Source organism: Seriola dumerili, unplaced genomic scaffold (genome assembly GCF_002260705.1).
Source record: "Seriola dumerili isolate Sdu_G_001 unplaced genomic scaffold, Sdu_1.0 BDQW01000066.1, whole genome shotgun sequence".
NCBI lineage: Eukaryota > Metazoa > Chordata > Actinopteri > Carangiformes > Carangidae > Seriola > Seriola dumerili.
The window spans coordinates 2,179,829-2,207,354 of NW_019174321.1; the positions used below are offsets into that span (position 1 = coordinate 2,179,829).

Genomic DNA, 27,526 nt, shown 5'->3' on the forward strand with positions numbered 1-27,526 from the left:
TACAGTCAGGTCAGAAAGGTACTCGTCAGGTACAGACAGGTACAGTCAGGTCAGTCAGGTAAGACAGGTACAGTCTGGTCAGATGGTTACAGTCAGGTACAGTCAGGTATAGTCAGGTTAGTCAGGTACAGTCAGGTAAGACAGGTGCAGTCAGGGACAGTCTGGTCAGATGGTTACAGTCAGGTACAAACAGGTATAGTCAGGTCGGTCAGGTACAGTCAGGTAAGACAGGTGCAGTCAGGGACAGTCTGGTCAGATGGTTACAGTCAGGTACAGTCAGGTATAGTCAGGTCAGTCGGGTACAGTCAGGTAAGACAGGTGCAGTCTGGTCAGATGGTTACAGTGAGGTATAAAAACTACTACTTCTCCCATCCCTGAGAGTCTGGACTCCTGACTTCAAACTCATGTTTGTGAGTAGGTACGTGAGTCTGACCTTGGCTGCTCTGCACTGAGAAAGACCTCTAGTCCTGAATAATCCTCCTGACACCTGGTCTCAGCTGACTGCTGATGTTCTGGAGGAGGTCTTTGGGTTTTAATGGGTTCAGTAGATCTTCAAAACACCTGTGATCACCTGACCATCGAGCTGAGTTTAAACCATGACCTCTGACCTCAGACATGCTGCAGAATGTTTCAAGCTCATTTTTATTTTTATACACCAAGAAGAGTTTAACCCTTTAACTACTTTGACCACTAAGAACCTAACTTATGATAACCTAATTGGTAATTAATAACTAACAGTAAACCTGCTGGTGCTCTGATTCATGTCTGATATATACCATTTGTGTAATGTTATGATTTTATTTGTGGACTGTAAAAATCTGAAGTTTTTATTTTGCTGAAATAAAATAAAAATGTATGAAAATCTGTCAAAAGAACTTCTACTTTAATAGAAATTATACTTTAATAGAAGCTCAGATGAATGTATGATCATACTGACTGAACAAGAAGTTCATATTAAATGCTTTTGTGTTGTAACTTTTTTTAAACAAATTTCTCTTCTCCGTTAACTCAGTTTTACTGTTGTATTTCATAGAAACATCATATTGTTGCCACCTCATCATGACAAAACAAAAACACATTGTGAAATGAATAAAAGTGCAACACAAAGATCAAAAAATAAACCAAAGAAAAACAAATATTAAAACCCAGATGAAAACATTATATCACTAATATGAATAATTCAACCATTTTCAGGGTGAGATTATACAAGTTAGAGTTGAATTTCAATCAGAGATGTATGACATAAATTCCTTTCATTTGTAACTTATGGAATATATGAATAGGGAATTTTACATTTTAAAAATATTTTCATCTTTATACTACGCACATACAGACCATATATATAAAAAACGGTTAAATGGTCTTAAAGTCTTAGAGAAACTCTAAGTTTTTCACCAGAGAAAATGTCTTTATGTCAAAATTGTTTTAAAACTTTCTAAAAATTTTCACTGTATGAAATTTCTAAAGTCCTTCACTTATTTAGCAATGTGAAAATTTTGTGGTAAAGATCAAACCTTTATATCTTTCATAAGACTGTTACAACAAGGTAATGCACAGAACACCTTAATTTTTCCGGATGTTACTGTAATTTAGTTTAATGTTGTCAGTGTTTCTGAAATTAAAGCATAGAACAATTACAAGATTTAATAAAAACAAACAAAACAAAAAAACAACATGGAACCTTCTTGTTGAACTAAATTTAATCTACATTTTTTGACTCATCCAGCAGCTGAGTTCCCACAAATGTGTTGCACTTGCAGGTTGCTTTGCTTCAGTGCTGATCCTAGATTCTGGGGGGGCCAGGCAAAGAAGCCAATTGAAGCTCAGGCTTCATTTACTTCCATTAGTGAGGAAAAGCTGGAAGTTAACCAATTTCTTCATCTCTGAAAGGGGCCTGTTTTCTTTTAAATTTACAGGATTTTTTTTTTTATTTTTTACCTAGGGCAGTTAACCAGTGACATTTGTACCATTTAAGGTACCCCTCTGAAGTTTGTGAGGTGAGGAGCGGTGTTTTTAAGACTTTTTTTGTAACACTTTGTGGGACCTTTCATGTTTGGGTCTCGTGACCTGCTCAACATGGCGGTGGGAGCAGGACACCTCGGAACAGGAAGCAGGGAAATCGCCGCGTCTGCGCAGTGGCTCAACCCGGGTCCCTGTAAAGATGTCTGAGCAGGCGGGGAGGGAGCGGAGCGGAGGACCCGAAACAAACACACAGAACCCGCAACTCTCCGCAACTTAACCGATCAAGGTAAGGGCAGGCGGCCCCGCAGAGCCGCTCCGACTGCACCGAGGCGCGGCGGAATGTTCAGGCCTTCAGATGAACCGGGTCACCGGTGCGCAGGGCGGCTGGGTTCATAGACCAGAGCAGAAATGTTGTGCAGGACGCGCCGCGCTGTGGCAGGGGCGTGTCCGCCATCTTGTAACAGAAGTGGCGCCTAAACAGCAGCTGTCGCTCCGAGCGGGCCGTGCGAAATGGCCGTTAACGACGGAGCTAACGACGGCCCAACGCCCGCTCTATGTGTTTGAACTACTTTAGCCCAGTTTGACGCCGCTGTAGACCAGTACCGACCGCCGCGGTGTCCGTGTGTTCAGCCCGGACTCCGGAGGAGCAGCCGCAGCCTTTTGTTGTCCTCCCCCTCCTTCCACCTCCTCCCCCTCCGTGTTTGTTCGGAAAGCCTGCCAGGCGCATGCGTGTAACCATGGCGCTCGTCCCTGCGTATGAGAGAAAACACCAGGAAAGATGAAATTTATTAACATGGCGCTTTGATTAAACGCCGATACAAACAGGCTCTGGCTTATCTGCTGGTTATCGATCTTCGGGATCGGATGTAAACACTGAAATCGTTCAGTTTGCCGCCACATTCAGCCCGTCATGATAAACCACTCGGCCCGGACTTTCATTTTCCCTCCGACATGTTTAACTGAAAATCCGTAAAAGTGTCAGTATGACGTTTAAACCCGATAAAGTCAGATTTATATACACACTAAATCATCATTTACCACTGTCACACAGGTTTTATGGAATCAACTTTATTAGGCTGCAGCTAACGATCCCTGCCATTAGCGACTAATCTACTTGTTTGACTGATTAATCATTTGGTCGATTAAAATGTTGGAAACCAGAGAAAAACATTCTTGAGATCTTGAGATGTCTCATCTAAAACCCAAATTATTCTAAAATTGATTTTTTTTTTTCTGGAAATTTGATCAGACTAGCTGAATTATTATTTTCTTTTCTGTATTTTAAATTAAATGACTGATTTTTTTCTGCTGTAGTTCAGTTTGTAATGTTATAAGAAGATATCCCTTCATGCTGTTTTAACAGGAATCACCCATCAAACAGTCAAATCAAACCAAAAACATCACAACAACGAATGTCAATGAAAACAAATAACTTGTTTAATTAAAACAGGTTTTCTTGTGGTAGTATGACGTATTGGTGTGTTGTTATGATGATAAACTTCGATAATGTTTTTATAAGGAGAAAAAGATTCATTCAGTTTAGGAGTAGACGCGTTCAGCACCTAGAGAAGCTGACATAGACTGGTTGACATTTTACATAGCCACATAGGGGCACTTAAAATGAATCTAGTTATATTTGATGCTTGATTCATCTTTTTTTTTTTTTTCAAGCTACAGACAGTCAGCTACGACTTTACACTCTGTTTATACCTGGTAATAAAATGCAATCTGCATCCAGATTCATTATCCAGATAATAAATGATCCAATCTTGGCTTTGCGTTTACACCTGGTATTTTTAATGCATTCTCACCATCCTCATTGAGATCCAACCACATTCATATTTACACCTTATGTTAATCAGCTCACAATAACATCAGTATGGAATAAAAGCACATACGACTCTGACTCACTGTTCATACAGCACAGAGGTCAGTTATCCTGCTGAAAGAAATCAGCTGATACATTATCTGATGTTTATTTTGAAAGTAACAGTGTCTCTTCCTGTCCAGGCAGGTAGATGTCATTCTGATGAGCAGCTGAGATGTCGAATGACAGCCAGGGATCGGTGAAGGGGGAGGCAGCCATGATACTGTCTCCCTCTGGCTCCGCCTCCTCTCAGGGACCACCCCTCTCTCCATCCACCACCTCCAAACCACCTGAACTCCCAGGTACACCTGTCTGTGTCTCACCTATCTGTCTGAACTCTAAATGCCTACTGAGATTTGTGAATGTCTACAGGAATCTGCAAATGTGTTTTCAGAATCCGTGCGTGTAATCAGATCTGTAAATGTTTAAAAAATCTCCACACATCTGCAGATCTCTGACAGATGACTCTCTGATGACTCGTATGTATTTGCAGCTCTTTTTAGCCATTGATATCTATATAGACATTTATAGATTTGTCTACACATTTACAGATCTCACTATACCTGCAGTTCTGAATACGGATATGGAGATTTTTTTTGACATATTTAAAAATCTTAGTACACACACATGGATTGAAATACAGTTGCATACATACCCATACAGGTACACAAGTCTGTATCTATACCTGTCTGTCTGACAGATGAACTGGTCCAGGTGGGATGGTCTAAGTGCTGGTCTCTCTCTGACCCGTCCATGTCTCTCTGACTTGTCTGTCTCACAGATGAACTGGTCCAGGCTGGATGGGCTAAGTGCTGGTCTCGGAGGGAGAACCGGCCCTATTATTTCAACAGATTCACCAATCAGAGCCTGTGGGAGGTCCCAGTGCTTGGTCAGCATGACGTCATTGTGAGTCACTGTTTCAATCAATAGAATAATAATATTATTAATGATAATAACAGTAATAATAATATAAAAACATGCAGGGGTCTCTGTGTGAAGATGGATTTTCTTGCTCTAAAGTTTGATTATCTGTTGATCTGAATTTTACATCAGTTCCTGTGTGTTGACTTTATTTTGTGCTAACTTTACTAATAGGATACTATAAAGATTATATTTTATATAATGGATACTGTATGTCTTTATATGTTATAGTTACTGTTTATAGTTAGTATGTACAGTATATGGTCTGCCTGTCTGTCTCTGACCTGTCTCTACCTGTCTGTCTATCTGCAGTCTGATCCTTTAGGTCTGAATGCGGCTCCGGCTGAGGGCGGAGACAGTAACCTTGGTAACGGTCAGAGGAAAAGGAGGAGCTCTGAGGAGCAGGTGGCAGGGCCTAACAGCGTCAAACGAGCTAAGGTAAAAACTGCCCACCTACAACTGAACTAGAATACACACCTGGTCAGGTGATTGGTGTGTGACTTTAGCTGCATTCATTTTTTTACTTCAACCGGCTTGATGGTCAACACGAACAGTCGGCGTGGACTAAACAAATACAGTCGGTGAATCGGGGAAGTAGGACCCTAACTTCAAGCATGTCACTTAAACTGAGAGATATTTGCTTAAGTTAGGGTTAACTTCTGTTGCCATGGAGGTTAGTGCAGCCGCAAAGCAACTACAGCGCCTGACCCAGAAAGCTGCAGTCGCCTTGCTCCCGTGAGATTTAATGTCATGTGACATGGTGACGTTCTGCAGCACCGGCAAAAGTCAGATAAAATTTCTAATCAGCAGGCACTGTTTTAAGTGCAACCTGCATCATGTTCAGTCGAAACCTTTTAGGAGTTGACTAAGAACCAGCCAACAGGTGGTGTGTGCAGTGCCTCATGGGAAGCTGAGTCCTCTAACTATTTGTGTGTAATCTAACAAAATCTGTCTGTTTTTTTTCTTTCCAGGTGGAGCCCACCACACCCATCTCTCCCAGCACACCTGGGGTCAAACCCTGGAGCGCCGCCCCCGAAGACAAACAGGCCCCACCGCCCACACCTACAACTCCAAGCCCTGCCCCTGCCCCGTACAGACCAGCTGTGTGAGTACTGAGGCCGTGTCGCTTCCTTTTACCGCCTTGAGCACCTCTTCATATCTTCTTGTTTGTCGATGTGGAGGTTTTAAAGTTTAGTTTTTAAAGTTATTCATTGTTGTTGTCTTAAGTATCTACTGGGATCTGGACATTCAGACGAACGCTGTGATCAGAGAGCACCGCCCAGCCAGCCACTTGCCCCCCCACCCTGAGATTGAGATGCAGAGAGCTCAGCTGGTCACGAAACTGAGACAACACTACCACGAGCTGTGTCACCAGAGAGAAGGTACCGTAACAGCTGACAGGACAATACACTGCTGATAAACAGGGCTGGACTGTCTGAAAACACCCTTACACACCGGCTCTGGCGGTCGTCCAGAGTGCACCGTAGTCATGTTTGTAACTGTTTGATCTGACATGGAGACTGAGGACGACTGTTGTCAAGTCGCATTGCGCTTGAGTGAAATGGGAGCAGGTAGAGACAGCTGTTCTGACTGAAGCTGAATGGATGAATGATCATGAGGGGCTGGGGACATCAGTGGTTGTTAGAGGCAACTGTGTGTGACCACTAAAGTATGGGGGGGTGGGGTGGGGTGGGGGGGGGCTGACTGACTTGGGATGGTTGTTGCTCAGCAAGTATAGCAGGTCTCGCTCACTGCTGTCGATGTGAGTGTATAAAAGCTGTATAAGTACAGTCCATTAACTTGTTGGCCACCTGGATATTTGAACCATATTTAAGGTTATGTTACTGTCTGAAAGTCCATTTGTTAACAAGTTTCACGTCTGTGGTCCAGGTATTGATCCGCCCCGGGAGTCATTCAACCGTTGGCTACTGGAGAGGAAAGTGATCGACAAAGGTCATGACCCTTTACTGCCGAGTGACTGTGACCCCATCATCTCCCCGTCCATGTTCAGAGAGGTCATGAATGACATCCCCATCAGGTGCCTGTCTGTCTAACTAACTGTCTGCTTCTTCAAACTCAGATTCACATTTTGCAAAATTAAAGATTTTCTTAAACCTGGACTGGACAGTATTACAATTAATAGTTTCATTATGTATTTATTTCTGTGTGTCTCAGGTTGTCTCGTATCAAGTACAAAGAGGAGGCCCGGAAGCTGCTGTTTAAATACGCTGAAGCCGCCAAGAAGATGATTGACTCCAGGTAGGTCACAACAGACCAATCTCAGTGTGTTATCCTGCTGCACTCAGCTGATGGGCAGGCTGCTGTTGAGGGAACTCTGACCCCCTGTGACCCCTGACCTGTGCAGGAATGCGAGTCCGGAGAGCAGAAAGGTGGTGAAGTGGAACGCAGAAGACACCATGAGCTGGCTGCGCCGAGATCACTCCGCCAGCAAGGAGGACTACATGGTAACCGCTGACCTTCAACCTCTTTTTACTGCTGATATATTTATGAAGATGTGTAGTCCCTGGCTTACTATTGGATTATCCATAACAATCACCACTACTAACCACCTGGTATTGAGTTGGATAGAGGGGTACTGGACAGACCGGGTAAACCCAAACATGTACTGAGGGGAAAGTGGGCGGACTGAGGCTCCTTTCCACAAGATCTTTAACTCCCACCTCTGTAAGAACTGTTTCTGCTTGATGGGAGGATGCGGTTGCAGATTCTTAGTGGGCCCTTTTTTTCAAAAGTGTAATTTGGGGAAGCATCTGCTTGGAGTTGTGGCCTGAAGGTTTTAGGTGCCTCGAGACCATCGAGCTGAAGAAGGGATCCTATCAGGGTCAGGAACAGGGTAGTCCTGAAGCAGCAAATGGATATCAGGAGGGGGGAGCTTAATCCAGGCCATGTTCAGCAGGGGGGAGTCTGATGGCCCAGACTGAGGATATCGCTTGATGATGGTAGAAACTCTTTGTGTGTCTGTAGGACCGACTGGAGCATCTGAGGCAACAGTGCGGTCCTCATGTCGCCGCCGTCGCCAAAGACTCTGTGGAGGGAATATGCTCCAAGATCTACCAGCTGTCTGCAGACTACAGCCGCCGCTTGAGACAGACACACCTGAGCCTGCTGCAGGACCCGCCCACAGGTACACAGCACACACACGGACAGTCCTGAATCAATTGCAGGACCCGCCTACAGATAGCCTGTCTGTTATTTACAAGTGTGTATTGTGTGTTTCTGTGTGTTCAGAAGCATGTGCGTCCCCTCAGCAGTCCCGGCTGGTCTACTGTTACCCAGTTCGTCTGGTGATCCCTTCGCCCCCCCTCCCTCGAGTGGAGTTGCACTTTGAGAATGACGTGGCCTGTCTGCGCTTCAGAGGAGAGATGGTCAAAGTCAACAGAGGTCACTTCAGCAAACTGGTCAGTACTGCTGATAGTATTCTGAGTAGTGACAGATACTATTGACACCGCTGCTACTACTCTGATGTTACTATGACGACACCGTGAAGCTCATATTCAGGTGTAACATCAGGTGTCAAACAAACGTGAGCAGGTCACTCAGGAAACTTTATTCTGTATGGTTCTCCAGATTTACCACTGTATGTGTTATATATAACTCCACTCACTTCTACTTTTCTTTATCACTGTTATGTGACCATCAGGGAGCTTTGAGCCACTGGAAGGTTTTTAATGTGAAACATCTCTGCGGGAAGTGTTTACTTTCATTGACAGTAGCTGAAACAACAGACAGCAGCAGCCGGAGTTAATCAATAATAGTTAATTTGTACTCTTCACCAGCAGAGGGCAACATTCACCTGGAAAATGATGTCAAAAGAAAATCTGTTTCTGTTTATATTGACCCGTCTGTCTGTCGATCTGACCGTCTGTCTCTCTGCCTTCTGTCTGTCCGTCCAGGAGTTGTTGTACAGGTACAGCTGCATAGATGATCCCCGCTTCGAGAAGTTCTTGTCCAGAGTCTGGTGCCTCCTGAAGAGATACCAGGTCAGCCGTCTCTTTGTTGCCCTATCAGCTTTTACCTGCCCTCACCTGAACGTTTGTCGGCTAGTGCGTTAACGAGGTGTGTCTGTGTGTGTCCAGGAGATGTTCGGCAGCGGTGCTAATGAGGGGACAGGCCTGCAGGGGGCGCTGCCAGTGACGGTGTTTGAAGCATTGAATCGACAGTTTGGAGTTTCCTTCGAGTGTTTCGCCTCGCCGCTCAACTGCTACTTCAAACAGTTCTGCTCAGCGTTCCCCGACATTGACGGCTTCTTCGGATCCAGAGGGTGAGACCGGCGTTGATCACCTGCACACTGTGGGACAGCGGCAACCTGTTCATCCCCGTCTTATCATTGTAGAACGTTCAGTAACTGATCGTGTGTTTTCAGGCCGTTCCTGTCGTTCTCTCCAGTCAGCGGCTCATTTGAAGCTAACCCTCCATTCTGCGAAGAGCTGATGGACACCATGGTGACGCACTTTGAGGTCAGTCTTCCATACTGATCTGTACTGATTTAAACCGGTCTGGAGTGTATTGGCTTGCATTAAACTGGTCCGTTCTGGTTTGAATCAGTCTCGAACCCAGGCCGTACTGGTCTGAGCCAGACTGTACTGGTCTGTACTTGTCTTGCATATCCAGGTGGACAAATTGCTGTCTGTCTCTCTGGCAGGAGCTGTTGAATCAGTCCTCCGAGCCTCTGTCCTTCATAGTCTTCGTCCCTGAATGGCGCGACCCTGTGACCCCGGCCCTAACCCGCATGGAGGCAAGTCGATTCCTCCGTCACCAGCTGAGTGTCACGGCCTACGAACATGAGTATCGGTCCGGGAGTCAGCACATCTGCAAGAGGTACTGATACTACACTGTACTACACTGATACTGCACTGATATTGAACTTAATACTATACTGCAGTTTGCACAGTACTGTATTAGTCTTTGTCTGTGTGTTTACAGAGATGAGATGTACTACCGGGCGGTACACGGTACTGCAGTACTCTTTCTTCAGAACGATGCAGGTTTCGCAAAGTGGGCTCCGACTCCAGAGCGTCTGGCCGAGCTGACAGCAGCATACCGCCCCGCCTCCTCCCGCACCTCCTCGCTGTCCTCTCCTGGCCCCGCCCACATTGCTCCTGCAGACAGAGACTCCGCCCCTAAGGCCTCTGATAGGATGCAGAGCGATGTAATGTCACCAGGAGGCCATGACAACAACAACAACAACAGTAACAACAACAACAGCAGCAGCAGCAGCAGCAGCAGCAGTAGTAGCAGCAGTCCTCGAGACAAAATGGCTGCTGTTTAGAGGGTCTGGGGTTATATCGGGCCACGCCCACTCACCTGCTGGAAGGTTGTTTAAGGTTTCTGTGTTTCACAGAGTTAATTTTTTTCTGATCGTCGTCTCGTCTGTTCAGATTGTCCCTCACCAGCACCTGTAGCACACCCTCAGTTTCTCTCAACATACCCACAATGCCGTTCTGTTGCCCCTGCCAGCAAGGGGCAGTGCCAGAGCGTCACGCTAAAACCTGATTTAACCCTTTCTGTTGTTCAGTTGGCTTTCACTCATCCCTTCAGTCTGGTTCATCCCTGCTCACATCAGCTGTTCTGATTATTCAAAGCTCTGATAACATGGCGTCTGGAGCATTTCTTTCTCCTGCAGCTGATTCACTTCACGGTGTTGTTGCTACTGTTGCTTAGCAACAAACATCAGCTACTAAGAATACAGAGTTAATCGGTGAGCAGCAACGTGTTGGAGCTCCAGCAATAAAAACCTTTCCATTCACCTGTGATGTCACTGCTCCTCTGGGTCACTGGAGGACTTCTGATTGGTCCCCACACCGACTGGGCTTGGTGATTGGTTGACAAGGCAGCTATCGTTTCTATTGGACTCGTCTTTCTTTGTTGAGTCGGACAGAATTCAGCGGCATCCTGCTTCAGGCCCCGCCTCCTCGGGATAGCCTGGCTAATCAGAGCTCGTCCGTCAGATGATGTACCTGCTTCAACCGGAATGCATTATAGAAAACTGAAAATTCAGCAGGCATGAGGAGGCGGAGCCCCCGCGGTGAGGTCAAATTTACTGGTGGAAGGAGGCGGAGTCAGAACTGGGACTCAGATTCAGACTGGTCAGCGAGGACAGACGACTGAAAGACAGACTTCATCTTCCTGTCTCCTCGGAGGTCTTTTTACTTGTGCTTTCATTAGAGTGGAAGTTTGATCAGAGACGTGAGGCGTTAAACCAGGTGTGGTTGGTAGCAGCTGGAGCTGTTGGAGATGATTCTCCATCTCAAAGCTGCGTGAATAGGGATGTGAAGTGTGAGGAGTTATTTCAGGGTTCCTGCAGTAAAAGTCTGGTTCTTGTTCTATGTGCACAGACAGAATTTAATCACCCCATACAACATGTTGTTCGTGAACGTATGAACTCTTTCTCAAAATACTGTGACTTTTTTTCTCAAAACATTACGACTTTTTTATGATAATAGTTCATCTCATAGTGCAAGAGACTAGTGAGTTTCTGTGTTAATGAACATTTAGTGAATATTTTAAAAGAGATCTTTGACAAACCCACGCTCCTCACACTTCATAATCCGACACTGCAGCTAGCAGCTGATGCTGTTCTGTGATTGTTTGATGAGTCGTCTTATCAGGCGTCTGTTGCCGTGTGACATCAGTTCCTGCCGCGGCAGCAGCAGCTGTGTAGATACTGTACAGTTCAACTGATGTGAAGTCTGTTGATGTTATTTTCCTCATCTGCTGTTAAATTGATTGAAAAACAAATTAAAATGTTTAACCATTCTTTTTTATTTGATTTAATTTAACAATTTTTTAAAGAGATGGAGATCTGTTTCCTGTATTACAAAGCTTACAATAGTTTGTTTTAAACTAAACCAAAGTGTTATTAAGAAATTCTATAACTTGTATGTAAAAGTAGATGTGTGTATGCATCAGTAATGCTGACGTCTAACCAGCAGAATACTCCTCCACCTTATTTTTATAATTCTCAGCTGTTCTCTTTTCTCTAAGTTGATCTGTTTGTTTGTTTTTTTTTGTTTGTTTGTTTTTTTTTTCCAATGGGATTTTGTTTTTGTTCTTGTGCATGAACCTTTCAGACTTTAAATGATGTTTGTAATCCTGAATGTTTTCCAGGCCGAGTCTCCAGGCCGATTGGCATCACTGCACGGCGCCAGGCTTCACAGAAAACAGCCACACAACATGTTTTATCTGTCCTCAACGTTTTAATTTTAACTGTTGTGTTCAGCTTATTTAAGGGAGTATACCGACATTTAGTGTGCAACAGTTTTGTATTTGTTTGAAGGTGGGTTTATTTTGATTTTGATGAGCTAAGTTTCATAGTTTCAGCCCGCTTCTGGTCTTTGTGCTTTGCGCATGATGGACTGTTCCAATATTTCACACCTTGGTATTCCTACAAAACAACATCACACTGACTAAAGAAAACAAACTGGAGAAAATTTCTTGTAACTTATTATACAGATAAGATTTGGACCTAATAATTAAAAGTTCCTAAATAATTTTGACAAAACGTCATGAATGCACTCGTAATGAGAACTTCCTGTATAACTTCAAGAAAATGCTTTTCTTGTAATTATGAGGAAACAGTAGAGATTGAGATCTTTACTTCATAATTTCATGAAAGCTATATTTTCTCATTCGCATAAGATTTGTGTTTAATAAGTACAAGATAAAATTCTTGTAGCTATGTAGTAATGTATATTTGAATCACAGGACAACTGTTGGAATTGCACACTTATCTGCAATTTTGATATTTTTTTTCTTTATATTCATATCTAATAATTGCAAGATAGCTATATTTAATTCTGAGAAAAGATGTCATGAATTTTCCTGTAATCATGACTTCTTTATCTCGGTTAAAAGAAAACAATTTGTCTCAGTTTCATAAAAACTATATCTGTTTTATTAGATTTCATAATTTGAAAAAATGCTATAATTAAGAGATTTTTTTTTTCTGAAATTAAAGATCCCTAGCTCAGAAATCTGTCATGAAAAAAATTTCTATAAAAGAAAGTAGTCATAATTACAAGAAAGGATCTTGTAATTATGACATGTAATTACAATGTCACGCTTATTAGTGTTCTTGAAATGGAAATATAATTCCAACAGTTTGTTCAACAGAAGTCGCTGTTACAGTTTGTCTCCTGTTTGTTTGTCTTTATTAAATGTGTAAACATGTTTCTTTATCTTTCTGATTCAAACAAGCAGAACTTTTCAGTGTCAGACTCTTCGCAATTAAGAAAGCCGACAATGAAAATGTCTGTTTTTATTTGTAGCTTAGGTACAAACCAGAACGCTTTCTCCTTTTCATCTGAGTCTGGTGGTAAATGTGGAGTGAGTCTGATCGACGAAGACTCGGCTGTTTGTGGTCCTCACAGCTGGAGAATGTAAATACAGTCTGTCCTTCGTTCTGCCTGCAGACAAACTGCAGCTTCACTCTCCCAGTAAAAATATATCCAACCCAGTACAACCAGTCCGACTTGTCTGATCATTTATACTGGACACACGGACACACAGATGATATGTTCTCTACACATGTTCTACTGAGAACCCAGGAGGCTTTAATCAAGGTTCCACAGATGTTGCAGTTGTGTAGTGTGTGTATAAAAGTTTGTGTACAAGATTTCAGAAATGTTCTCCAGATGGAATGATTTCAAATAGAACAAACATCAATATATATATGTGTATTAAAATAATTGTCTGTGTATTGACACAGAACAAATATGTTAAATGAAATACTTAATATCATGTTAGTTACTGTGCTGTAGGCCTTCTAAGTGGGATTGCTGTGAAAGCAATTTAGAAAAGGCTTGTCAGTTTTCTTTTCAGCCATCTTTTGTCTCAGGTCCATGTAAATTTTAGTGTTTAAAACCAGGAAGAATGCACTCCGTGAGTTTAATGTTTACAACACAAAATAAAACCGCCTTTAGATTTATGTATCTGGTGCTTTTATTTTGAAACGTGCCTGGAAAAGTTGTCGCCGCTGCTAGCTTCACGCCAGCGGAAACGAGAGCAATTTCCTGGAAACAAACGTCAAACAATCAGAGTTAATTATTGATTATCAGGTTATCGATAATCATCTGTCACCCCCTTGGTATCTCTCATCGCTCTGACTCCGACAACAGTCCGGGAACGGCAATCTATTAAATCAGCTTGAGTAAACACCATTAGCTTCCGCTGTTAGCTTGAGTTGTCGTTAGCGTAACTCGGCCCGGCCCACTAGAGTTTGCTCGGTTGGACCCAGATCCAACTGAAAGGGATCAGAACCGTGTCCACCATGGGAGCCCATCGCAGTGAGGGAGGTCGGGACTGGCTGGAGCAGGACGTACAGGAACAGCCTGAGCAGAACCCGGTAAGAACCGGAGCTAAATGCGGCTAACGGGTTATTTTAGCTCGCCGCTAACCCGAATTAGGATGTGTTATGTGTTTTATTTTGCTTTTACATTAAAACACATATGTGAAATGCTTATGCTTTATTACATTTAAAGTTGTCCTACAAACTCAAGACATGGTACTTAAAACAACAAATCCAGAAAAGAAAGAAACTGTGAAAATGATGCGAGAGCAGTGTTCGGTTCTGGAGGAGCCGACAGCTGAGAACATGTATTAACTGGGGCCGAAGAACCGCCGTCGTTCTTTGAGGTGAAGAACATGTTCTCACTGTCACTGTGGTTCTGTGAGGTGATGTACATGTTCTCACCACTGCTGTGGTTCGGTGAAGTGAAGAACATGTTCTCACTGGAGCTCAAGAACATATTTTCACCGTTGCTGTCATTCTGTCAGGTGAAGAACATGTTCTGGTCAGGACTCTGGTTCTGATGAAAACATGTTCTCATTGGCGCTGTGGTGGTGGATGGTGAAGTGGATGGTGAAGAAACATGCTCTCACTGGATCCAAAGAACATGTTCTCATTGGCGCTGTGGTTCTGAGGTGAAGAACATGTTCTCACCAGCATTACTCTCTCTCCCCTCCTCTCTCTGTGTTTGCAGAAGCCATGGAACGTGATGATCAAACACAGACAGATTCACAGAAGAGGACGACGCTCACACATGACAGTCAGGTCAGTACTGGTTTATACTGGTTCATACAGTTTGTTGTAGTATGAACCAGTTCACATAACATGTTGTTTCACCACGTCTGAAACAGTCTCTCCTGAACACATTCATAGCATTGGCAAGTGTTCAATCATCACCTGACCAATCACTGCGTGAGGAGGCTGTGATGTAAAAATGTTTCAGAATAGTGTGGTAATGGTTTCCAGTTGAATTTCAGACCTGCAGTAGGCACACAGGTGACGTGACACAGTACTGTTGGTGGTTTCACATCAGTTGACTGATCTACAGTGTGTGTGTGTGTGTGTGTGTGTGTGTGTGTGTGTGTGTGTGTGTGTGTGTGTGTGTAGCTACACAGATCCCCAGGTGTCCATGGATCTGTTGAGGGCAGTGCTTCAGCCCAGCTTCAACAATGACATCATGGCTGTGTTCAAGAAGTACCAGAAGGTCAGAGGTCACTCCTGACAGATTCAGATACAAATGATTGTTGTGGTTTTCATCTTTCGGACACTTTTTATTCTTGTTTTGGATAAAATGCAGAGTTTTCTCAGTGGAATGTGACCTGATGAACCTGACAGTTCCTGATATTGTGTGTAGATACCATCTTACATCTATTCTAAATAATATATTTTAATCTTGTCAGTTAACAGATTAATAGTTGGTTAAGCGTTGGCTATCGGTCAGAAAAAAATTCAAAATGAGCATCTCTAACACACACACACACACACACACACACACACACACAAGGTGAAAATAATACCAGCCCTGCTGTCACGGCTGGTAACCAGGTGTGAGCAGGTGTTGTTGTTGTTTGTGTTGCAGTTCTTTGAGAAGGCAGCGGAGAATGTGAAGGAGAACGTGGGAGAAGACATTCAGACCGATCAGCTGATCAAAGAGGCCTGCAGGAATGTTCTGGAAAATGTGAGGTTATTTTCTGTTGTCTTGGATATTCTTAACTCTGATCATAAACAGAAAAAATAATTGACTGAGATCATGAGATGATCTGACCTTTGACCCCACCTGTCTGTCTGTGTCTCTGTGCTTACCGTGGTTTCCTCTGTCATCATGTCATCACCAGGCCAAACAGCTGTTTCCAGAGGGGGAGGTTAAGAGGGCGGGGCCAGATGTCACCATCAAGGTAGGAACCCTCAAACTGAACCATAAGCTCATCAGGAACAGGTGTGGTTCTGATTCTGGTCTGGTTCTTTGTGTCCTGTCAGAGGTCCAGACCTGGTGATGACGACTGCAATCAGAGAGGAAGCCCCCTCCTCAAGAAGGTAGTGTGACCTCTGACCATCACTCTGCTGGGAACAATTTCAGTCTGCAGGTTAAACACTCATGTGTTTCCTGCTCAACAGAACTGATTATAGAAAATAACAGAAAAAATCACATTTCTTTATTTTAAATATTGTAAAACCAACTAAAACTGATCTTGGGGTAAAACGGACTCCAGCAGTGAGAGGCTGCAGGTCTGAAGATCAACAGTCAAAGAGGGTTTGAAAAGTGTGAACTGTCATTTCCAAAGAGGAGAAACATTTTTCTCCTGTCAATAGAAACATCACTCATGTCAGGTGGTCAGGTGTGACGGGTGTGTGACAGGTGGAGGTTTAAGTTTTATAATTGTGATTATTTTGTGTACTCAGAGAAAAACTCGTCCCAGCGCGGCACCCGCCTCCTCTGATCGACCTCTGACCTTCTCCTCTCAGTGAGTATCTGACAGGTGACATCATCAGTATCCAGGCAGATTATCACACCTGACTAACTCACTGACTGTTTGTCCTCAGAGTGAAGCCGAAGTCCGATCCCATCAAGAGAGAAGGACCGAAGGTAAGTCAGATCTCACCTGACGGACTAACAGACAATTACCATGTCTACAACACCTACCATGTTCTGCGAGATAAAATTTACCATTTTGTTAATGGGTCTGATGTTCTTTGTACCTGTATATCGTCCTCCACCTCCCTCGTCACCCCCCAGAGTGTGTATGTTTGTGAGTGCATACTTACCTGTTTTCCTGTGTTTCAGTGGGATCCGTCCAGACTGAATGACAGCAGCACATTTGTTCTCGGCTCCAGGGCAAACAAGTGAGTCTACAACACGTTTTTTAGTCATTATTTACATTAATAAAGATGAAGTCGACATATGTGGAGTTTTACTGCCCTGTTAAAGTGCCACAGTTCAGTTTGCTGCAGATACTGAGATGACACAACAGCAACATCAAATGAGTTTAACAAATGAAACTAAAGCAGAAGGAGAGGAGGAAGGAGTCCATGTGTTTAGTCAGAAACATCAGTGTCCTGTTTACGTGGTTTTACATTTCAGTTAGAGGAAAAATACTGATGATTTTTTTTTTCTTGTATTTGAGTGTGTTCATTGTTGTTGATATATTTAGATGCAAAGGTAGATGTAAACTCCTCATGTTCCACGTGGACAGTAAAGTAGGAATATTCTGAGAGCAGATCCACAGGTAAACTCACTGTGAACCTGTTACTGTGATGTCACTGTGCAGGGCGCTGGGGATGGGTGGGACCAGAGGACGAATCTACATCAAACACGCGGACTTGTTCAAGGTAACCACACACACAGAGCAGTGTTGTACTGTGTTCATAACAAACAGATATGCAGTGTTGCTGTGTATATGCTGCAGTTTAATAATCATCTGTGTGTGTGTGTGTGTTTGTCAGTACGCTGCAGATGCGAAGGACAAGCAGTGGTTGGCAGAGCGACACCACATGAGAGCAACAGGAGGGAAGATGGTGAGAAGAAACATAGGAACTATAACATGTCAAATATGTAAAAAAAAAAAAATTTAAAAAGTCCAGAATCCAGGTTTGTCCAGGTGGAACGCACCACTATAACACTTGTGTTTGTGTTCAGGCCTACCTGCTGATTGAGGAGGACATCCAGGATCTTTCCCGCAGTGACGAGTACAAGTGAGTCTGATGTCATCTGTCTGTCTCCACAGTAACCACCTCCAAGGGTTTTCCTCCCCGTAGTTACCATGGTAACAACTGTGTGTGTGTGTGTGTGTGTGTGTGTGTGTGTGTGTGTGTGTGTGTGTGTGTGTGTGTGTGTGTGTGTGTGTGTGTGTGTGTGTGTGTGTGTGTGTGTGTGTGTGTGTGTTCAGGGACTGTCCAGACGTCAAGATGGATGAGATGAAGCCGTTCACTGTTCCTCTGTGGATGGTGGAGAAGATGCAGAAAGCCATGGAGGCTCAGAGAGACTCTGATCTCTGACCCCCAACACTCAATGAACACATGACCTCTGACCCCCACCACCACACACACACACACACAAACACACACCTGCTGTCCATAGTAAAAAACAGCCAGGTACTGGATAAACAATCAGCCAGTCAGAAAGGAGAAATTGCTCATGTGACCACCTGACTCTGAACTGATTGACTCCTTCCATAGTTTTTATTTACTGTTTTTAAAAAATGAAATTAAAACTGTCTCTGACAAGAGGATGTGTTTGTCGTTTGTTCATCACCTGAATTAGATCAGTCTGGCTCAGATTTTATGTCATTGTTTTTGCACTTTGTAAAATCAGCTCTTCTTCTGCCACACAACAATAAACATCAGAATCCATACCTCAGGACTGGTCCTGGTCCAGGATGAGTCCACTCTGACATCAACATACCTGAGAGACAGGTAAACAGGCAACACACCACACCCTGCAGGTTTTGACATTACAGACTTTATTTATAAAAATAAACAAACAGACACAGGAACATTGGGACATCATCAGGAGGGGTGGGGCATCACTCAATCCCTTCCTGTTTGTCTTTGATGGCGACTCTGAAGCGTTCCTCCAGCAGAGACAGCTCACTGATCAGATCTGTGATGGCGTTCGTAAACGCTTCCTGTCAATAACACATCGCCTCCTGTCAATGAAACATCTCATCCTTTCAAAATAAAAGGCCTCTGAAGGCGTGTGTGTGTGTGTGTGTTACCTGTGGACTGTAGTCAGGTGTGGTCTGTACTCTGATGACGATCTTGTGCTCCAGAGGATGAGGAACTTTATAACCAGCAAAGAGAACCTGAGGATCCTTCAACAGCTGACTGACACAGAAACACACACATGATCAGGTATTGATCATAATCATATTGATCAGTCAGGTGTAATACTCACTTTGAAGGGCAACTGTCAACTAATCACATGATTGATCATGACTGATTAAAGAATGAATAACCAGAGATATTGATCCTACACCATCATATATTTTTAGACCAAATAGACTCATCAGTTTAAAAAAGTTCATGTTATTTGTGTGAAATCTTTAAATCTGCAGGTGATTTCAGCTCATGTAGCATGTTGTAGCAGCTAACTGCTGTTCTACAACATGCTACTTTTATTTTGTTAATGTCAGTGCGTTGGATCATATTTGCCGTCACATTTTGGTCTGTATGATCTGTTGTCAGTTCAGTACAGATGTATCTGTAGGCTATCTGTCTGCTGAAAAATTATTTAACAAATAGCAGAAATATTTTTAGTCATAATTTGTTTTATTTTTGTAAAATTTCCTGATTAGTACATTTCTTTTAAAAATGTTTTAGGGAACCTTAATAAAAAGTGTTTATGCTCAGAACTGTATAAAGAAAATAATTTGTCTATCTATATTGGCCTCAGTAATCCAATATCTGTGGTTAATAGTTGAGCTGCAACTAAACTTAACTCTAGACCTGTTGATTACTTACTTCATTAACAGTTCTGTCAATGAAATGTCAAAAGATAGTGAAAGATGTAATTTAAATGATGCCTCCAGCTGACGTCTCCAGCTGACTTATTTTGTACAAACTAAGACACATTCAGTTTAGTTTGACTCTCACATGACTGACTAATTAGCTCTGTGAACTGATCTGTGTTAATTCTGATAAACTCAGTTTATAGAACTAATTATCTATTATTTATATAATAATTCTGGTTCAAAGACCTTTCACAATAAGAGCTGCTATATTGAGCCTTCTCCTGCATCCTGTTAGCTCTGTGTTTAGCATTCTATTAGCATTGTTAGCAGTCTGTTAGCGTCGTTAGCCTCTTACGCTCGGATTATGTTGCCCAGCGTGTGGTCCTCCTTGTTCAGAGTGAACAGACAAGCATTGGGGACCTTTGTGTCCTTGCTGATGCTGATCTTCTTCTCTCCTTCAAACAGCAGAAATGACTCGAAGGCTGGAGGCGCGTTCATCTTCTCTAAGCGCGAGGTGAGCGGTACCAACCAGAAACACTACTTCAAAATAAGACGATAACTTCCGGCTCATTCTTCTTCGTCGAAACTCTCTCGGTGCAGAGTCCAGGTGAGGAGTCCTCCGAGGAATAACTGCAGCTGGAACAGCAGCTGATCTCAGCAGCTCAGCACAGCAGGTGATGACCGGTGATGACTATTCAACACACCTGTACCTGACTGAACTGAGACAAACCAATCTCAACCCAAAGCTCCACAAACGTAAAGTTTTTTGATAGTTTTTCTGGGGAAAAAAAGGGGAGATTGGCGAAAGCTGCACCTGGTAATTGATATTAAAAATCTAATTAACTTTAATGTGAATTTATGACTCTTTTCATATGTTTGGTTTGTTTATTTATGTTTATCGATATGTGCTGGTCTGGTGATTGTGCACATAAAACTCAGAGTCCACAGAGGCAGTGCTTTTGTAAAACATTCATTATGTTTCAGCTGCAGATTCAGACAAACTGGCAACAACATATATTAGATTTCACCTCTGACACCAGAGGTGAAATTTTCCAACGGGAATTATATCATATTTCAAAACTTAAGGACTACAGAGATCAGTCCTTTGATCAAGATCAATTGACCACATGTGAATAGTCACTCTCTCCTAAAAAACTCAGTAAAGTGTCATTAGGTGGTGGCCCTATCAAACAACCAACAGGCAAGCGAAAAGGACCGTCACTCTGAACGTCCCTTTTAAACATCGACAAGTAACGCGCACGACGTCAACTGTTGTATCTCTTTCCTGGTTTGATCAGTTTGGTTGTTCAGTTCCGGAAGTTCCTCCTGCCCAATCACAGCGATGCTCCCTCCATGCTCGCCCTTTTCATTGGTCAGCAGGAGGTGGTTTGTTTTTGAAAGTCGGGCGCTGATTGGCCGTTTGTGTGAGGGAGAGTCTGTTTAAACCGGGGGGCGGGAGTGTGTTCAGTTTGAAACGGAGAGATTGCAGCTCGGACCACGAACACCCCGACACACGGTGAGTCCCGCAGGTAGGTGTAACACCTGGTTTATACACCTGATAATTTTTTTTTGCTGTGTGTTCGCGTGGACCTGCAGCAGCGGGCTGTTTGTCCGCTCGGTGTTTGTCCCATAGGAAACAGACTCACACCAGAGCCCGTCCAGTTAGCCGGTTAAGCTAATGTTGCTAGCACGAAGCTAAAACAGTACCGGGGCGAAAACAGGCGAACTGCTAACGAACCGACTTTACCGGTTGACGGACTGTTTTTACCCGGCTAACAGACACAGGACTGTACAGCTGACGAATTCGCTGGTGACTGTCATTCAGTGCTATATCCGATAGCTAACATTTAGCTGCTGCTGAATTTAACGGGAGAATCTAAGGAGTGTATCCGCAGTGTGAGAGCTGTGTGTTGGTGTTTGTCCCGCTGTGACCCCGTGTCTCTGTCTCTGTCTGTATCCAGCAGTAACCAGACCATTTGCACTCATGGCCTCCCAGAATATGGACCCTGCAGCGACTGCAGCTTCCTCCACGGCCGCTCTGAAGGGCAGCGAAAGCGGCGGCAGCGCGGCCAGAAGCTCGGTGTCCAAACGGTAAGAGAAACAACCGACCGGTCCGGTCATTTGTTCTATGTCCTGTGTTTGTTTGTCCCAATGAAAAATGCTTGTAACAGCCCAGTATCTGTATTTAGGTTGAAATGATCCTCCAGACTGGGCAACACCAGGGATGTGGATTTAACTGGTGAATTAGTGAATGTTGATGCAGCTCACATCTGGAACCTGAGACTCACTCAATACACAGTCCAGACCACAAGTGTTAAGTTAGTTGTTTCTTTATTGAACGCAGCCTATAAATGTTCACAGTGCTGGTGGGAAAAAGTCAGTGAACCCTTGGATTTAATAACTGGTCCAAACTCTTTCAGCACCAATAACCTCAAATAAGCTCTTCCAGTAGCTGCTGATCAGACCTACACATTATTCAGGAGCACCTTTGGACCATTCTTCCTTATAGAACTGTTTTAGTTCAAACATGTTCTTAGGATGTCTGATGTGACTTCTCTTCAGGTAATTCCACAGCATCTCTACTGGACTAACATCTGGGCTCTGAATGGGCCACTCCAAAAGGTGGATTTTCTACAGGTCATTCTGTAGTATATTTATTTTTGGCTACATCCCCACTAATATGCTTTTCGTTTTAAAATGAAATGATTTCCGACCAGATGATCACTAAGCTCTGCATCGGAAATATTCTCCATCCATATTAACACACCTGAAAACGCGTGTGCCAGTGTAAACAAGAAGCAAATTGTCTACTGAGCAGTTGGTTAGTTGCAGAAAATACTACAAACGAGGAACAGAATAGGCAGTTGTAGCATTAAGATGCAGAATTTAACTGCACAACAGCTACTAGCAAAGACAACAAGGTCAGCAATGCTCCTACTGAATTATCCATACTGCGTTCATCAATGGTAGTCACAACCTGGATTTTTCAAACTAAAACGGGGGTCAGCAGCGTTTTCAAAAGTCTCAGTTTTAGGGCCCTCAAAAAATCTGTAGTAGTGTGGAAGCCAGTAGCAAAAGTGATGCCATTGATGTTGACAATTAATTTTTCCCATGATGATGGAAGTTGTCCAGGACCAGAGGCGACAAAGCCCCAAATCATGATGTTCCCTCTACCCTAACTCACCTTTTGGGATGATGTTTTCATGTTGGTCCCAGAAAAATGCCTGTTTTTCTACAAAATACAACAGTTTTTCTCATTTACATGAGGTTCTGTTGTCAGAAACTGAACCAAGATAAAACTTATCACAGCTAATCAACACTATGTTGACCAGCAGGATTCATTATATTACAACACAGTAAACAGACATCCAGACTCATGACAGCAGCTGTGAGACAGACTGTACTGACACATAAAATGCAGCACCATGCAGCCCTGCACCCTCACTAAACAGCTCTAGAAACAGAGGAAGGTGTGTTCAGAAGTTTTACTGGCTTTGCTGTGCCTGTAGAGAACATATATACACTGTTTAACATGTAAGTAAGAGGCAGCATGTGGCAATCGAGTAATTTAAGCAAGTAAAGCCTCTTCTCCATCGACATGTACATTAGAAATGTGTCTGGACATTGAAACTGTCATACAGCTGGTGGCTGGTTATCACTGAATATTTGTGACTGACAGCAGAAACTGGGTTTTATTGTTGATGGAGAGTCAGTTTAATGTAGATCACACACCTGCCTGATACCTGATGTATTACTCTGATCACTGTTCTGTCAACTAGACCATTGTCGTCCTGCAATTAGTAATTTCTTCAGTTTAATCTGGTGGTCATTTTCTTGATTTAACATCAAATCCATCCCAGTTTCCCAGAATCCAAGTTGGTGTGTTTAAAATGTTTTGCTTTGTCTGACCAACTGTCATGTATGACAAAAAAGCAGCAGATTATCATTTGAGTAGCTGAACCAGCAAATTAATGAAACAGTTGGTCAATTATCAAAGTAGTTCTCGATTGTTTTTGGTTTGATAAATTGCTGCATGTCTATCCATGTTCTGTGTAAATGAGGGTGAATGTTGGAGAAATGTGAGGATGTGAAACTGAAGTCGACCTACAGATGTTTAACACGTGTCTGTGTCTGCAGGCTGCAGCAGGAGCTCATGACTCTGATGGTGAGTTCAGCTTTTATTTCTGTTTATTAACAGTGACCATGTCCTGATTCAGTTTAAACCACTGGGCTCACAATGGTAACCAGACATCACTCACATTAAGGTCTCATGTTGTGATGGGGTTTAATTACCATTTCATGAAATGCTTGTTCTCCTTTGCATCCAGAGCCTGTAAACTTGTTCTCTCCTCTCCAAGTTTGATCTTGGCCTGTTCTGTGACTTTGTGTCTGAAAGACGAGAGAGTGAAGTACAGCGTTTATAAACTGCAGCTCAGAGAAGATAACCACATCACACATGAAAACGTGCTCATATGCCCACGCACCAAATGAAACTCTCAGTAGCAACATGTGGGGGGACCTTTTGGGCGTGATGACTCCTATTGACTAAATATTGAATCTAAAATGTTGATGTTGATAAGCTGGGCAATATGAATGTACATCTCTCACTATATAACCAAGTATTCTGCAAAGCCACCATGACCTGTCTCACTCTGATGTTGCAGATGTCGGGTGATAAAGGCATCTCAGCGTTTCCAGAATCAGATAATCTCTTCAAATGGGTTGGAACCATTGACGGAGCTCAGGGGACGGTAGGTTCACACACGGCTGTGATAGATCTGTTAGATATAACATAAGAGCTACACTACAACTAGTCTGTGGAGGAAGCAGTTTGTTTACCCGTGTGTGTCTTTCAGGTGTATGAGGGTCTCAGGTACCGGCTGTCTCTGGACTTTCCTGCTGGTTATCCATATCAGGCTCCTCGTGTGAAGTTCGTCACTCCGTGTTTTCACCCCAATGTGGACGAACAGGGATTTATCTGTCTTGATATACTAAAGGACAAGTGGTCAGCGCTCTACGACGTCCGCTCCATCCTACTGTCCATCCAGAGCCTGTTGGGAGGTAACCAGTATAACTAGTTCAGACTCCTGATTTCTTTATCTGAAACACATTAACTGATGAAATAATCAACATGCAGCCCCTGAAAAGTCTTTTTAAAAATGAATAAATTCAGTTTCCTTGTGAAAATTAGGTTTTAAAAGTCTCTTAAATTCTCTTGCATGCTGGGCTTAGGGTTTTCTTTTTTCTTTTTTACCTTTCTCAATTCTTTTCCTTTTTCAGACCTAAAAACTACTTTAATCTTTGTGCTGCTCAGACATGTAGACATACTGAGTTGTCAGGAGGAAACATTACATTGAATTGAAATGGCCAGCAAGTAAAAATGTTGGTGCACTTAAGGTTTAATTAACCACTATGTTTTTAGTCTCAGTTTGTTCACATCAAACTGACTCCATTAAAAGTAGGCGAGTCAGCTGTGATCAGCTCCGGTTTGCAGTGTAACCATGGATGAAGTTTATCTACCACTGGATTACTGTGATACTGCAGAAAGAGGTTTATTCTGGATGGACATCAGAGAAGATGATATCCTCAGGAAGTGGAAGTCACACTGAATCATATCAACATGTGTTTCATGTCTGTGTATTTTAAAGTATCTTCATCTCCACCATAATTTCCTGTTAGCCTTTTGACCTTTTTATCTTCTGACTCTTTAAATAAAAAGTAACATCAACTCTTCACAGGACGTTTACATCTAAGTTGCAAAGACATATGATGTTGTTTGAATAGTTTTTTCAGGATTTTGGAACATCTGAATCGGACAAACGTCAAATTAAAGTTGAGCCAACAAACTGAGGAGAGCAGCTCACTTTGTTTACACACTTTACCTTGTTCTTGAAATGCTGATAGTGCATATTTGTAAATGTTTATTAAAGCCAGAGAACAGCCTGTGGCAGACTGATGATGTTTTATTCCCTTTCAGAGCCCAACAATGAGAGTCCTCTGAACACTGCTGCTGCTGAACTCTGGGACGATCAGGAAGGTGAGAAACATTCAAACTCTGCAGGTTGATGACACAGCAGCTGCTGCCTTCACAGTAGCTTTTAGATACAGATTTTACATTAGAGCCTGGACACATTAGATATACAGTAATACAGAAGTGATCGATCGTCGTGTTTATAGTTTGGTCCACACACAGCACACCTCCAGAAGCGTTAGAAGTACTAAAGTACAGTTCTTAGGTACTCTATGCGGGTATTTCAAATTTAAAGTTGTTACTTTTTGTACTTAGATTGGACTTTTTGCAGTTGCCACAGATTACACTGAAAATACATGATGAATATAGTATAATTCAGTCAGGTGTTAAAGATGAAACCAGTGCCTCTCAGCTGTTTGGTTTGTGACCCTGGACTAAAAACCTGTGATGAATTTTCAGCAGTTCACCCTGAGACATTTTCGCCTCTAAACCTGGCATGGTCTCATTTCAGTCACTGTATGATTCAGCAGAACACGAGCATCATGTGAAATTTAAAGACACTGTAACCTAAAGGTGAAAATGAAATGGTAATTTAGACTTTTAGATTATGTCCTCTGAAATCTGTCACATCATATAAATGGCCGTCCAAAGTCATTTTGCTTTTTCATTTTCATCATTAGCGTAGTATGTTCATTTAAATCTCAGCCTGACATTATCTTATGTCAGTTTATAATAATATTAATATGTATAATGAAATGTAATATTATGATTTGTCTCTTTCAGCCTTTAAAGCTCATCTACACTCGACCTTCCAGAAATGAAGCACCTCCCTGTTTTATTGTTCTTCTGCTTGTCTGTCTTCTGTGTTTGTACAATATTTTTATGTTTGTTCACCTCGATGTATCAATAAAGTTCTTAATTCAACATGCAAACAGTGATGGACTATTTGATGGGTATAACAGAAGTGTTCAGATTTCTCTACTGAAGGAGAAATTCTACTTTTTGTACATTAGATTTTCAATTACTTAATGTTAAATGTTACATTGCTGTAAAGTGTTAACATTCATTTTAACATTTTACAAGTCAAACTGGTGTTTATACTTCACTATATGATTTTAAAAAAAAAAAAAAAAAAAAATGGCATTAGCCACTGTGCTAACCTCCAGCTAGCACAGTGGCTAATGCCATTTTTTCACCTGTACTAACTACAAAGCAAGTTAAGCATACCCAGGATATATTTTTATCTGGCTTAACTGAACCTAATATCGGCCATTCTGGTAAATATGCTATGAAGCTGGTTCAGTGAACTGTTGCACAGTAAATATGATCACACAACTAAGAAATAATCATTCATTAATAAATGATCATTTAAGTAATGCCAACGATATATGTGTGTGTGTATATATGGTGGAGTGTTTTCCCTTTGTCTGATGATGAACAAACTTATGAACATAAAATGCAGAAAAGTTCAAAGTAATGTCAAAGAGGAGAAAAAAGGAAGTGGTTTACTGCAGCATGTAACCCTGAAAGCCCAGAGTTAAACCTTAAATTACCTCACTAATATCAACTCCTGCTTCATAGAAGGCTACAGGTCTCAGTAGGAAGAGGAACAGCAAACGTTCATGGTCGCAGCTCATCATGTTTGTACGATTCTTATTTTTGTGTAAGAAAACCTTTAAAGATGTTTCTTGTATTTCTTCAACTGACTCACTGCAGGAATCACTCCAGAAAAAAGTAGTGCCTGGCCCTTTGGTTGAGACACTTTTGTTAAATAAACAATCTAGTTTCTATCATGTTCTAATCAAAACATTTGCATTTTTAGTGAATTGCCAAACTATGATCAGCTGGTGTCCCTTGCTGTTCACATCTAAAATCAGATTGAACCTCTGAACCTTATACTGTTAATGCAGTTTTTACATGAAAGGCAGGATATCTTTTATTTAGATAAATATCAAGTGCTTTTATTTTGACAGAGTAGGTTGTAAGTTTGAAAATTAAGACTATAACCACAGTTTAATTCTCAAAAAGAATAGAATAATTATCACAGTGTC

General features: G+C 42.4%; 4 protein-coding genes across 11 annotated transcripts; 3 read left to right on the forward strand and 1 right to left on the reverse strand.

Annotated features, from left to right (window-relative positions):
- Positions 1–2,159: 2,159 nt before the first annotated feature.
- On the forward strand, positions 2,160–13,229 carry pcif1 (PDX1 C-terminal inhibiting factor 1). Of its 4 annotated transcripts, none has more exons than XM_022742018.1 (16): positions 2,160–2,248; positions 3,973–4,131; positions 4,611–4,735; positions 5,063–5,188; positions 5,722–5,855; positions 5,978–6,132; positions 6,641–6,794; positions 6,926–7,009; positions 7,116–7,215; positions 7,736–7,895; positions 8,000–8,169; positions 8,665–8,751; positions 8,848–9,032; positions 9,135–9,228; positions 9,414–9,589; positions 9,695–13,229. In XM_022742018.1, exons 2-16 carry the CDS (start codon positions 4,005–4,007, stop codon positions 10,038–10,040), a joined length of 2,223 nt encoding a protein of 740 aa, XP_022597739.1. In that variant the 5' UTR covers positions 2,160–2,248; positions 3,973–4,004; the 3' UTR covers positions 10,041–13,229. The 4 variants fall into 4 exon arrangements, with proteins under 4 accessions (XP_022597739.1, XP_022597743.1, XP_022597741.1 ...); XM_022742022.1 differs by having other exon boundaries at positions 6,641–6,788; XM_022742020.1 differs by having other exon boundaries at positions 2,199–2,248; positions 3,977–4,131.
- A 515-nt stretch (positions 13,230–13,744) lies between these two features.
- dnttip1 (deoxynucleotidyltransferase terminal interacting protein 1) lies at positions 13,745–18,278 on the forward strand. The gene is made up of 13 exons (XM_022742023.1): positions 13,745–14,114; positions 14,752–14,822; positions 15,165–15,261; positions 15,637–15,735; positions 15,893–15,952; positions 16,035–16,091; positions 16,458–16,519; positions 16,599–16,641; positions 16,840–16,898; positions 17,324–17,384; positions 17,499–17,570; positions 17,692–17,747; positions 17,942–18,278. Exons 1-13 carry the CDS (start codon positions 14,040–14,042, stop codon positions 18,048–18,050), a joined length of 921 nt encoding a protein of 306 aa, XP_022597744.1. The 5' UTR covers positions 13,745–14,039; the 3' UTR covers positions 18,051–18,278.
- Positions 18,279–18,496: 218 nt separating this feature from the next.
- polr2j (RNA polymerase II subunit J) lies at positions 18,497–20,056 on the reverse strand. The gene is made up of 3 exons (XM_022742025.1): positions 19,860–20,056; positions 18,770–18,878; positions 18,497–18,679 (listed from the first exon to the last, which is right to left on the reverse strand). The coding sequence occupies exons 1-3, from the start codon at positions 20,000–20,002 to the stop codon at positions 18,578–18,580; spliced, it is 354 nt and encodes a 117-aa protein (XP_022597746.1). The 5' UTR covers positions 20,003–20,056; the 3' UTR covers positions 18,497–18,577.
- Positions 20,057–20,156: 100 nt separating this feature from the next.
- ube2c (ubiquitin conjugating enzyme E2 C) lies at positions 20,157–26,399 on the forward strand. Of its 5 annotated transcripts, none has more exons than XM_022742030.1 (7): positions 20,157–20,178; positions 21,466–21,595; positions 23,642–23,669; positions 24,169–24,255; positions 24,361–24,565; positions 25,482–25,541; positions 26,259–26,399. In XM_022742030.1, exons 2-7 carry the CDS (start codon positions 21,489–21,491, stop codon positions 26,294–26,296), a joined length of 525 nt encoding a protein of 174 aa, XP_022597751.1. In that variant the 5' UTR covers positions 20,157–20,178; positions 21,466–21,488; the 3' UTR covers positions 26,297–26,399. The 5 variants fall into 5 exon arrangements, with proteins under 5 accessions (XP_022597751.1, XP_022597748.1, XP_022597747.1 ...); XM_022742027.1 differs by lacking the exon at positions 20,157–20,178 and adding an exon at positions 20,934–21,020; XM_022742026.1 differs by lacking the exon at positions 20,157–20,178 and adding an exon at positions 20,963–21,033.
- Positions 26,400–27,526: the final 1,127 nt, after the last annotated feature.